The sequence below is a fragment of the Arvicola amphibius genome, chromosome 14 (assembly GCF_903992535.2).
Source record: "Arvicola amphibius chromosome 14, mArvAmp1.2, whole genome shotgun sequence".
NCBI lineage: Eukaryota > Metazoa > Chordata > Mammalia > Rodentia > Cricetidae > Arvicola > Arvicola amphibius.
The window spans coordinates 8,649,626-8,662,486 of record NC_052060.1 but is presented as its reverse complement, the minus strand read 5'-3'; the positions used below and the strand labels follow the sequence as shown (position 1 = coordinate 8,662,486).

Here is a 12,861-nt window from a genome sequence, read left to right as displayed (position 1 = left end):
TTCTGGCTTGAAATATGGCTGCTCACACAACATACGCTTTTACCATCTGCCTTCTACCACAGATTTGAGCTGATGCCCGTGCTGTGCCATTGAACCTCCCAAACTGTGAGCTAAATAGCATGACTTTCTTTTACTCATAGCCCATGTCCAGCATTTTGTTGACGTGACGTGAAGCTGACTCATGAAATAAAAATGATTGCAAAATAGATAGGCGGCTCGGAGTAGATGTTATCTTCGTTCCGTTTTTAGGTTTATACAATATAGCTGTTACTACTGAATGAACCGAAGAGCTGGCTTACAAAATTCCTGAAAATTCAGCAAACAACTTGCTCCACGGTGCCAGGATTCTCCTAGGTCAAACTAGGGAGGATATGATCCAGGCAGAGCAGAAAGGCTCTCCCAGTCAGCTGAGATTTGCTCAGTATGCTTCCTCTCCTACTCTAGTAGCCCTCAGGGAGAAACAAAAGGCACCCTGGTTAGCCCATGCAGAGAAGCAAAAAGAGAGGATGTGTTCTCTTTCTTTCCCTTGAGCATTTAAAAGAGAAATAAAATGATTCATTGAGTATGAAAACAAACTGATAACCAGGTTAAGTTAGTCAGAAGCTTCTGCCTGGGGTTTATCATGTCTCCTCTCTTGTCAAAACTCTTTAGTAATTCTTCATTCCCTATGATTAGCAAAGTCATTTGTAGCTTATGCCCACCCACTTAGAGAATAACTCTCTTTTTACCGGTTGATATTCTCTTCTTTTATATCAGCCTAATTTATCCACAGGAAACACCCTTCTGCAGTTGGATACAGACTTGGCAGATTCCCCCATCTTTATTGTATGTGGATGGGTGTTTTGCTGCATAGATGTCTGTGAACTATGTGTATACAGTGCCTGAGGAGGCAGATGAGGGCATCAGATGCCCTGGGATGTGAGCTGCCATATGGTGCTGAAAATCAAACCCAGGTTCTCTGGAAGAGCAATCAGTGCTGTTAAGTGTTAAGTGTTGAGCCATCTCTCCAACCCCTCTAGATGGATTCCTGGGTGGAGTTCAGCTTTGGGGATCAACTAGGTCAATCAGACACAGTCTCTAGAATGTCACTCATGTGGAATAACAGAAACTGAAAATTGGTTGGAATTCATTTATAATGGCACAAGCTCTAGACCATCCAGATTTCTAGGAAATATCTGCTTCTTCAGACTATGGATTTTAGCTTTCCTTCAATTAGCTAAGCTGCTCAGAGTTTCTGCCCCCATCCCCCGTGCCTTTTTAAACTTACCATGGCCCAAGTCACTTACATTGCTTGCTTACAGAAATCCCACATGATTGAACCACCTTGAAGCCTCATCCCCCACCTCTCTCTTCATGTATTTGCCTTAATCTGATGGAACTAAGATGTAGTATCCAGTAAAGATAGTTCTGGCACACAGAAACCAATAGGCGCTATATTGTTCCAGATCCATGTCTCTTTGTTTACTAAATCTCACAGACTCTAAGAAAAAGTTAGTTGCTGTTTCCCTTGCAGACCCTTGATGCCCATGAGCCCTTCTATTGTTGTCCTATTGGGGCTGGAGAGATGGCTCAGGAGATAAAGGCACTTGCCACCAAGCATAGGGACCTGATTTTGATGGCCAGGACTGACATGGTGGAAGAACAAGTTGTCTTCTGACTTCTACAAACATGCAATGGTGTGTGTGTGTGTGTGTGTGTGTGTGTGTGTGTGTGTGCCTATATATGTATGCACGCACACACACGCACACATACACACACACACACACACACACACACACACACACAGAGAGAGAGAGAGAGAGAGAGAACACTAAAAATTTACATGCAATTTTTTAATGTTTTAATTCACTACGACGGAGCTTTTTTCCTACCTATCACTGCATATTGAGTACTTGGAACATAGTTACATTTGATGAATAAATAAATGAATTACTCAGGGCAGGAATGAGACAACTGGCTAAGCCCTTCACAGAACAATGCCGACTGGCTCTAACTAAGTCTGAGAAAGTGGATCACTAACTGTAGTGATATTTCATTTGTATTTTAATAATAAAGTTTGCATGAAGATCAGAGAGTAAAACAGCCCCACTGGTCAGCATTACAGACCAGGCAGTGGTGACACACACCTTTAATCCCAGTAGCCACACTAGTTTGCTATTGAAACTGGGTGGTAGTGGTGCACGCCTTTAATCTTATCCCTAGAGAGGAGTATAAGATGGGAGGAGACAGCTCTCATACACAGTTTCATTCTGAGACTGGAGTCAGGATCCCCATTTCAGATTGATGTAGAGGCAAGAGCCGGTGGCTGGCTGTTTTGTTTTTCTGGCCTTCAGGTTGAACCTCAATTTCTGTCTCTGGGTTTTTATTAACTGTGCTACACCTAATGGTCCCAGGTTTCCAGACTTGAAAGCAAACAGGTTTCCATTGTCATAAATAAAGAAAAAGAGGTTCGCATATACATTCCTGGACGTCATCAGAGAAACCTTGGCAACCACACGAAGACATCATGTTAGGGATGCTTTCACCCGTGTTATCCTTTTGCTTCTCTGCCTGGGCTAACCAGGTGACCTTTCACTTTTCCCTGGGGATGCTAGAGTAGGGGAGGAAGCATACTTGTTACAGGGAGGCCGCTTGTTCATCCCGGTCGCCCAGAACGGAAATAATCACACAGAAACTGTAAAAAGCCCTCTCAGGTTTTAAGTGGATTTTAGCTGGCCACGTGGGCGCCACAATCTCAGCTGACTGGGAGAGTCTTTCTGCTCTAGCTGGATCATATCCTCCCTCATTTTACCTAGGAATATCCTGGAGCTGTGGAGCAAGTCTTTTGCTGAATTTTTGATAATTACTGAATACATTTAAGCATATGGTAAATTAAATGTAATTGTGAGTATAGTTACAGGCTCCCACTTATATATTAATAATTCTTAGTATTTAAGTTTAATTCCTAGATTATATGAACATAAACTTAGGAATGTAAATGGAATTAACTCTGGATGCCACTTTAGGAAGATGTTACCTTTGGACGACCAGAGAGTAGAGGGCTCTCCATACCAACCAGTCCTCAATATCTGAACTTCTGGACATTGCCTGCATAAAAAACTAAACCTTTGTTGTATAAAGGCACTGAGATACCAAGATTTACATTACAGTAACTATCATGATCTGTTTACAGAAACTGATTCATTGAGGTTAAGTAGGTTTGTAACAAAAATTCAAAATCCGTATGTTTGCTTTAGCAAAGAAACAAAAATCAAGGCTACATAATAGACCCCCAGATAACTCCACACAAATATACAGTAAAAATGTTGCTTCTGGGGACATATGTAGTGAGGAGCTGCGGGCAGGTCTGCTTTTCATCCCGCCCGGATCCCACATGGCTAGCTTTACACCCGAAATAACAACACACCAATTGTATTCTTTTAAACACTGCCTGGCCCATTAGTTTCTTAGCCTCCTTACTGGCTAACTCTCACATTTTGATTAACCCATTTCTAATAATCTGTGTAGCACCATGAGATGGTGTCTTACCGGGAAGGATTCAGCATGTCTGACCTGGTGGCTGGCTTCATGGCGACTGTTTCAGAGAGGAGAGGCATTGCATCTGCCTGAAGCATCTGCCTCACTTCCCTTCTTCCTAGCATTCTGTTCTGTCTACTCCACCCACCTAAGGGCTGGCCTATCAAATGGGCCAAGGCAGTTTCTTTATTAACCAATGAAATCAACTCAAACAGAAGACCCTTCCACATCAGACATATATTAGTTATATAATTACTGTGTAATAATCGCTCCAAAACATAGTGACTTCAAACAAGAAGAACATATTGTCTCTCAGCCTTTCTGTAGATTGCACCTAGAGCAGTCTGGAGATGCCCCTTGAGGCTACAGTCCAGTATTAGTGGGGCACGCTGTTCTCAAAGACTTGACTATCATGGTGGAATCCACTTACTCAAGTGGCTACCTGAGAAGGAAGTTGATGCTACCAAATTAGTCCCCATCCACTCAGGCCACAAGGCTGCTTGAGTATCCTAATGACCTGGTGTCTGGTTACCCTGGAGCAAGGGACCCAAAAGATCAAGGAGAGATGTTCGACATCTTTGGTGACCTAACCTTGGAAGTCATATATCTTCCACCATATTCTATTGGTGATTCCCCTCAGACTACTCCAAATGCCAGGGGGAGAATAAACTAGAAATAAAGATAATAGGTTACCAGAAAAGGGGGAAGCAATTGCTGACATCATATTTCTTCATGATCATATTAAATTTTTAAGAAATAATGGGATGTCTATAGGACACTGAGAATGAAAATAGAACCCAGGAACTCTGAACATATCAAATTTCCCCAGGAGTCAGTGCAACTAAAAGGTACTCTCTGGCCAGCGAGATGGCTCAGCGGGTAAAGGCATCTGCCACCAAGTCTGATGACCTAAGTTCGATCCCCAGACCCACACGGTGGAAGGGGACAACTGACTCCCGCAGGCTGTCCTCTGGACTCCACAGCCACACCATGACACTAGCACACATATGTGCACATACAAAGTGAATGAACAAATGAATTTAAAAATAAATAAGTAACAAAATATGCTCTAAACTGTACAGAGCACAAAACTGTAACTGTAAAACATCTTCAAAGAATAAACTAGTTCATGATTCATTTCAGGTCAAAGATAAAAGAAATGTTAAAAACAGCCACAGAGGCAAAGTGGAGAAATAAATGATAATTACTAAATACATTTAAGTATATGGTGAATTCAATGTAATTGTGAGTATAGCTACAAGCTACAACTTACATATTAACAATTATTTTTTTAAAAATATTTATTTATTTATTATATATACAAAATTCTGTCTGTGTGTATGCCTTCAGGCCAGAAGAGGGCACCAGACACCATTACAGATGGTTGTGAGCCACCATGTGGTTGCTGGGAATTGAACTTAGGACCTTTGGAAGAGGAGGCAATGATCTTAACCTCTGAGCCATCTCTCCAGCCCTTAACAATTCTTAATATACTTCTTAAAGGTCTGGAGTCCTAGATTACGTGAACACAAACTGAATGTCTGTGAACGGAGGACGGAAGGGAGAAGGACAAACATGAGAAAGCAGAAGCGCCCGGTTGCTTGATTCCGTGTGTGTACAGAAAACACGGGGTTCCCGTCTTACACTCAAGCAATCTTTGCCTTCTAAAGTTCTAGAAGTTAAAAAAAAATCAAGACACACAGAGTCTGCACAAAAAATAAACAAAAGTCACAAAATAGAGAGACCTTAACCGTCAAAACAAAAACAAATGTTAATTCTCATTGATGTAAAATATAATAGCCACAAACACATAGTATGAATCATTTGTGCTGGAAAAAAAACTCAGGCATCAAATTAGGAAGCCATCAGAAATACGGACAGAGCTACAGTGGCTCTGAGAGACTTGATCCCGCCCCCTGGTCTTAGGCAATTGGTAGAAGACAAAACGGCAGAGGCAATTGGTAGGGTGGACGGCAGGCTTCTCACCCACAGCTCATCAGCACCCACTACTCTGCCGTAGAAGTTCACAGCCTCGACTCCAGCTGCCGCAGGAGCTAGCTAAAGGAGCTCAGGGTGTGTCCCGGGATTTGGGGCACATATAGTTAAAGTCCCTTGCCTAGAGAAAGTTGAAAGTTAAGATAACTATTACTCGTGGTTCATAATCTTTGCCATGCAGAAGAAGATGGACAGGAGGCTCAGCCAGTAAACTGCTTGCCTTGCTGAGGCACACCTATAACCCCAGTGCTGGGGAGGGGGAGACAGGAGGATCTCCTGGGCTCGCTTGCTTGCCATTCTAGCCTAGTTGGTAAGCTCCAGGCCAGTGAGAGACATTTTCTCAAAAAAGATGGATGGAGTCTCTGAGGATAACGTTCAAGGTTATCTCTTGGGCTTTACACACGCATACATATGCGCACACATGTGCCTATACACACATGCATTAAAAATAAAAAATCAATTATTTCATCTCATAATTGCATTATAGCGAACAATACAAAAAGCATCAAACGTGTAAACTGAGGGGGCTGGGGAGATGACTCAGTAAACTACTTGCCACGAGAGCCGTGCAAACAAGAGTTCAGATCCCCTGTATCCTAGCAAAAAAGCAAGCATGGCGTCACACAACTGCAACCCCGATGCTAGCGCAGTGGAGACAGGAGGATCTCTGCGACATGCTGGGCAGCGAGTCTAGCCAAACTGGCAAACTCCAGGTTCACTGAAAGATGCTGTCAAAAAAATAAGATGAAGAACAATGCAGGAGGAGGGCACAAGAAGGCGCTCAGTGTTGACCTCTGGTCTCTACATGTACACATGTGCACACATACATATGAGCACTTTCCCCTCCCCACAGATGTGGATTAGTTAAATCATGGCATGACCATTTGTTGGAATGTTACTGAGTTAATGAAAATGAAAAGGTTTTAGCATGAGAAAATGTTCATATATGTTTCTAATTGAAAACTATACCACAAATTATTTTAACTGCCTCATTTCACGCTAATATGACAGAATACCATAGATGGTGGCTTAAATATCACATATTTATGGGCCACAGTTCTGGAAGGCTGCAAGCCCACAGTCGAGGTCCTAACATTGTCACTCCCTGGTGACAGTCCTCTTGCCTTCCAGTCAGCCTTCTTGCTGCATCACATGACAAGATGGGAAGGGGCAAATGGAGGGGAGAGGGGCGAGGGAACATGCGCATCCTTGTCCACGTACCTCACTGAAGTGGCACTAATCATGAGCGTGTCACCCCTCATGACTGAACCAACCCTAATCACCCCACAAAGGTCTGCTTCCAAGTACCATCACATTAGGGCTTTGACGGGAGAATTTAAGGGAGACCAACATTTGGTGCACTGGACTCGTTGCAGGTCATTTGGTGGGAAATGATGAAGTGTATGGGATGGTTGTATATCGGGATAACAAATAAGGCCTATCTTGGACTTTGTGATAACAGCAGTGTTACGCTCTTTTCTGACTGTCTTGCCAATGTCGTGGTGTCAAATCACAAATCACGATAAAAGTAGGTATGTATCTAAGATGAGTGGACTGCCTTGCTGACGTATTCGGGAACGTCATTATTACTCTTGGTGCAGGAAAGTACTAGGTACATTAGGGAGAACTGTCTGTCCCACCCAGGCACTGAGGACAGGTGACCCAATGTTCAGAACAGTACCTTATTGCTTCTTTTATTCATCAATTTCAACTTACGTTTTCATCTCTGTGTGTGCTTAAATTTCATCTCTGTGTGTGCTTCTTTTTGTTCACAAATTATAAAGATCAAATTAATTAGGCATGATAATGATATGAGCAAGTTCTCCCAGGGTTCTGCACTACCCCGCAGCTTTGAATGGCAATGTCAACTAAGTGCCACACTGTAGACAGCCACCTGCTTCCCTGATAGATGGGACCGGAAACCCCAGTTCTTTGGTTTAAGACACTCTCATGGCAAGGCAGCCTCCGCAGCTCCCTGGCACTCTAGAATAGGGATTGGACAGTATGCGGGATAGTTTTATGTCAACTTGACACGAGCTAAAGTCATCTGAGAGAAGGAACGTCAATTGAGAAAATGGTTCCAGAAGACTGTGCTGTAGGCAAGCCTATAGAGCGTTTTCTTCATTAGAAAATGATGGCGCAGGGCCTGGCCCATGGTGGGTGGTGCCACGCCTGGGATGGTAGTCCTTTTTTGTTGTTTCTTGTTGTGTTTGTTTGTTTGTTTGTTTTTGAGACAGGGCTTCTCTGTGTAACAGCCTGTCCTGGAACTAGCTCTGTAGATCAGGCTGGCCTCAAACACAGAGATCTTCCTGCCTCTGCCTCCCGGGTGCTGAGATTAAGGGTGTGTGCACCACTGCCCAGCTGGTCTGGCAGTCTTGAGCTATCAGAAAGCAGGTTGAGTAAGCCAGTAAGCAGTGCCTCGCCATGGCCTCTGCATCAGCTTTGGGCATTGCTTGTGGTCATGTTTCTCATCCCATCAATTGTAACCCTAACTAGGACGGGCTGATGGATGGGACAGACTTGAGATCAGAGAAAGACATCTCTCTTTATGTGCAGCACCCTGAGGGGTGTCCTCATTTGTTCATACTGTAGTAATCTGAGCACTCAGAGTCTAGATACTAGCCTTCCCCAAGACACACACACATCCCCTTTCAGGTCTTGCCTGAGCCTTGACTAGTCACTCCTACCCAGGGCTGTTCCGAGCTGGAGCCTGTTTCCTGGATTGAGACCACCGTGACTATAAAGACTAACCAGGGTTCTAGAGGGGAAAGAATAAGCCCCACCGGAGTGCATTAAGCCTTCACGAAATGAGGATACGGTGGGGGAAAGATGTGATTCACTTTGTATTTGAGCCACAGCCACACGGTCTGTTGTGAAGGGCGAAACTAGTTTCTAACAATAACCCTCCTGCAGACTCCTAAATAATTATGATTTTGAATTAAAATCTGCCTTCATATAACTTCCAGTCCTTTGCCCTACAAGCATCCCTTGGGGTTATATCAGTATATACCCATTCTCTAAGTTCCCGAGCCTTCAATTCCCTCTTCCTGTCCTTTCAAATAATCATTTTTTGATTATGCTCCAATGATTTGTGCCCCTCCCCGCCCCGCCGCAGTGGTGGGTCTCACACGACGCCTAGTACTCCACAACCAAAGCGCTGGACTATCACGCAACTCGGTGCCTCTCTGCGACTCTCAGTCCAGTAATTGCTAACTTCCAGTTTTTTAGCTAGGATCAGTATATTTAAAGGCAGTACTACTTAAAACAAGACGTTACTTCTCAGGCCCTTCGGCTCCTTCTGTCTACTGCAGAGAACTGAACTCGCATTGGGCTTAGCCTACTCTGCCGTTTCCAGCCCGCGGAATTGAGCGCGGCGCGGCCTCCAGCCCTGCCCACCCTCACCTGCTGTGCAAACAGGGATGCGACCGCTGATTGGCTGGCTGCGGCGCAGCTTGATGGCGTAAGCACGCGACAGCCCCGCCCGGATGGCTGGGGGCGAAGGCCGCTTACTGCTGCAGCTGGAGTGTCTTAACCTGCAGCTTCTCTGAGGGGTAGACAGCTGGGCATGGGCCTCCCGAGGCTTCGCCATGAGCTTCCTGATCGACTCCAGCATCATGATCACCTCCCAGGTGAGCCGCCGCCGGCCCTCGCGCGCTCCGGAGAACCCGGATTTGCTCAGCCAGTGCCCTAGCCCGGATGGTTAGGGTTGACTTGTGGCCCTGTCACTCACCTAGCGTGCTTCCCACCCCCTGACGTGCGGGTCCGCGCGGGGGCCGGTGCCACCGGCTGGGGTGGGGGCAGTTCCTTCAGTGTCCCAAGGCTTCGGGCTGCGCCGTGGACCGCGGAGCCTGGAGGAGTGTGGCTCCGGGCGGGAGGCCCACGGAGGCGTGCGGGCTAGAGCTGAGTGCTGGCTTAGCCGGATCCGGGTGCCGACGTGTTTACCTCTACGACTTCCGAGTCTGACGTTTCCTTTGTGCCGTGACACCTCTACTTCGTCCTCTCCTTGCTGTCCACTCTTTGCTGATCGCGGTCAGAACCTCGTTGCTTCTCGATTGGCCACCTCCATTCTTTTCTATAGTCGACGCCCACTATTATACAAAACTGTGGGCGTACATAAACCACTGATAAGTCCTGCTCTACAGTAGTTTCATGTAGTGAGCCTCTTGCTTTCCCTGTCGTCCGTGCTTCTCGGGGGTCCCCCCCCCAATGTTTATCACAGTGTTTGTTTGCATCATGTACGCATTTATGTGCATAGCTGTGTATACACCTCCAAATGCAAGCACTCACTATATATTTATATTTATATTATATAAATAATGGGCGAGTAGCCGAAGTTCTTCCAGTTATTGCTCTTGCCCCCTCATCTTCCCAGTCAAAGATTTTCTCTTCATCACATCCGAACGGCAAGTGAAGGAAACAGTTCCCTTCAGGAACCTAAAGTACGCTACATTCCTAGGTTTAAACCCTCCAGATATTTAGGGTTTGCACTGCTGACTGCTAATGCTTCCCCTCTGCGGAGCCTTGTCCTTGCCTCTTGAAAACTTCGATGACAACACAAGACAATATGAGACAAGAAAAAGCCACTCGGTTTTACTATTCTAATATAATAACTATTTTTCCTTTTTCAAAATTAATACCATTCAAATACATTTGGTTGTTTCTGTTGCCAGCATAATTTTAAAATGTGTGAATACAGAAAATTCTGGACACACAGCCCTTATTCTTAAAAACTTCTCTACACCTCCCTCTTGGCCTTCATAACAACACACAATGGCTTCAGCTTTAGTACCGAGTCAAGAAAAAAATAACAATACTTAAGTTTTAAGTGACACTTTTTTCGTGGAACAATATAAATGTAAAGAATTGAGCTTGTAGCTCAATGGTATAGCACTTGACTGGAATATGCAAAGCCCTGTGTCTTTTGCCAGCCCTATAAGAATACAAAAATAAAAGTGTAAGTAGAAAATTGCCATTCACTTTTGCCTGTGAACTTGTGAATATAATTCAAAAGTTAACCCAAGAGCATGACTTTCTAATATTTTAAATTTGTAACCTTTAACTTTTACAGATATATCCAAATGAAATATTAAATTTAATGGATCAAACAATGCTTTATATTGAGTATCCCTTGCCCATATGTTTATGGGGATATTTTACTATCATTGAGGTGTTAATGAAAATAAAAATATCACCTTTATTTTCTCCGTATCAATAACCAGAGTGGTCTTTTATTCTGGCCACTTTCTTTCTCGTTTCTGCTTTATTTCTCTGCTTCATGCAATCCAAGGTAGTATCTTCCTTACAACGTCTGTAGTCCCTCACATCTGAGTCAGTTGCTGAAGAGTAGAGACCTAGTCAGTCTTAGTTTAAAAGAGAGCTCCTCCCTAGGGAAGCGTGGTTAACTGGAGAGCAACACATACACCATTTTCCCAGTTTGGTCTGAACTGGAAGGTTTATGAAATGCAACCAGAGGCTTCGTACCAAACCCTGTCACCTCAGGCAGTGAGATGGCTAAGCAGGTGAAGGCACTCCACACAAACCTGACAGCCTGAGTTAGATTCTTGGTGCTCACAATGGAAGGAGAGAACCAACTCCCTAAGTTGTCCTCTAGCTTCTACTAATGCACTGTGCATGCACTAACATGCTCGTGTGTGTATGCACATGCACACACATGTAATACTTAATATTAAATTCATAAAACTTATTACCTTAGACATTTTTGTTCACCGTTCCATAGAATAAGCACAAGGTCTTCAGTATGCCTTACAAGCCTCTTAAGACACTTAAGATCTCAGCTTGGGTGTCCAAGTACTTCTCCCAGACCAGGTTAGACCAGTGTTTCTATTCTTGTCACCTTGGTCCCCTTCACTCGCTTCCCTATGGGCTGTCATACTCCCCTGTAATTACTTGTTATCTCCTTCGTGGTTATAAACCCTTTGAGAGCCGCAGTTTTGCTTTCTCAGTCCCTGTTCTATCTCTGGAACCTGCCACATATCAGTTGCCAATAAATATTAGCTAGTGAGTAAAGGCATGAATAAATACCCAAGAAAAGTGTCTTCTTCAGGTAATTCTTGAGAACTGTCCTGCCAATCATTGTCTTTTTTTTAATCTATCCTACTTTCCAAATTTGAAGTCGTTTCATAAAAGCAGCTGCTACCTAACTTCTGTTGAGCCATCAGTTCAGCTGTGTGAACTTATCAGTTCCAGAATACTCTCGTGAGTGCCGCAGTACACTGTGAGCCAAGGTCAAGGGTCTGCTTTGCACAGTTCTAAGACTGTTCAGTCTTTTCAATAAGCCATGCAGGTTCCTGTTTATTTGAAAACAAATAAAGATTGAAGTTACTTTTTCCCCTCTATAACCTTGCCAGAGTTCGTAGTTGTCCTGAGTATAATAAATCCTCCAATTCCTGTTTTGTTTTGTTTTTTTTTTAAGACAGGTTCTCACTGTTTAACCTCAAACTTCTGGGCTCCAGGGGTCCTCCTGCTTTGCTTCCTGTGCAGCCACACAGCAGGCCTGGGCAAGCACACCAGCTGCCACTGCTCATTCGTGCGCTTGTAATTTAAAAGTCCTTTCAGTGGAGCTTCGTCAGTCAGCACAGGGTAACACGTTAGAGCCAGATAGCTGTCTCTCGTTTCCTGTTCCATGTATATCATTCACGTGTGTGTGTGTGTGTGTGTGTGTGTGTGTGTGTGTATCTTGTCTATGTTTAGCCACATGACTTGGTACCTTTTCTCAGTGAGGCAGTCTCATCTTGCTTCCTCTGTGTCTTGGTGGTGACTGCAGACTGAGCCTTTCCTCTTCTCAGAATTCTCCTAGTCTGGTCACCCTGCCTATACTTCCTGCCTGGCTACTGGCCAATTGGCATTTTATTAAACCAATACGAGTGACAGCTTTTTCCAGGGTACAAAAGCATTATCCCACAGCATCAGCGACCCTCATCTTTCCAGAATAGTTAAAGCTCCTCAGATGGCATGTTGGGCTCTTGGTGATGGGTTTCCTGCTTCTCCTCCCTATTCTTGTTTTTAAACTTTCTCCTTAATAGACATTATCTTCTGCCACCACCCAGCCATGTAGTTGCCAGTGTGTGCCAACATCAAGTACCCACCTTTCTTCATGACCTTTACTGTCTATAAAGCCCCATCTTCCTGTTCCTACCACCTTTGCTTTTTACTTGTCTGGTTTGTTTTGTTTGTTAAGACAGAGTTTCTCTGTGTAACAGCCCTGGCTGTCCTAAAACTCACTTTTTAGACCAGATGTCCTCAAAGTCTCAGAGATCTACCAGCCTCTGCCTCCCAAGTGCTGGGATTAAAGGTGTGTCAGGAATAATTTTTAATATTTTAATGAATAAA

At 44.2% G+C, this 12,861-nt stretch overlaps 1 protein-coding gene across 1 annotated transcript in view; it reads left to right on the top strand.

Moving 5' to 3' along the window:
• Nucleotides 1-8,997: 8,997 nt before the first annotated feature.
• The window catches only part of LOC119800594 (Golgi pH regulator), a 41,648-nt gene continuing 37,784 nt past the window's right edge, over nucleotides 8,998-12,861 (top strand). The window contains exon 1 of the mRNA XM_038310745.2: nucleotides 8,998-9,140. Coding sequence (XP_038166673.1) covers nucleotides 9,099-9,140 — 42 coding nt within the window. The 5' untranslated portion in view covers nucleotides 8,998-9,098. The remainder of the gene's footprint in view (nucleotides 9,141-12,861) is intronic.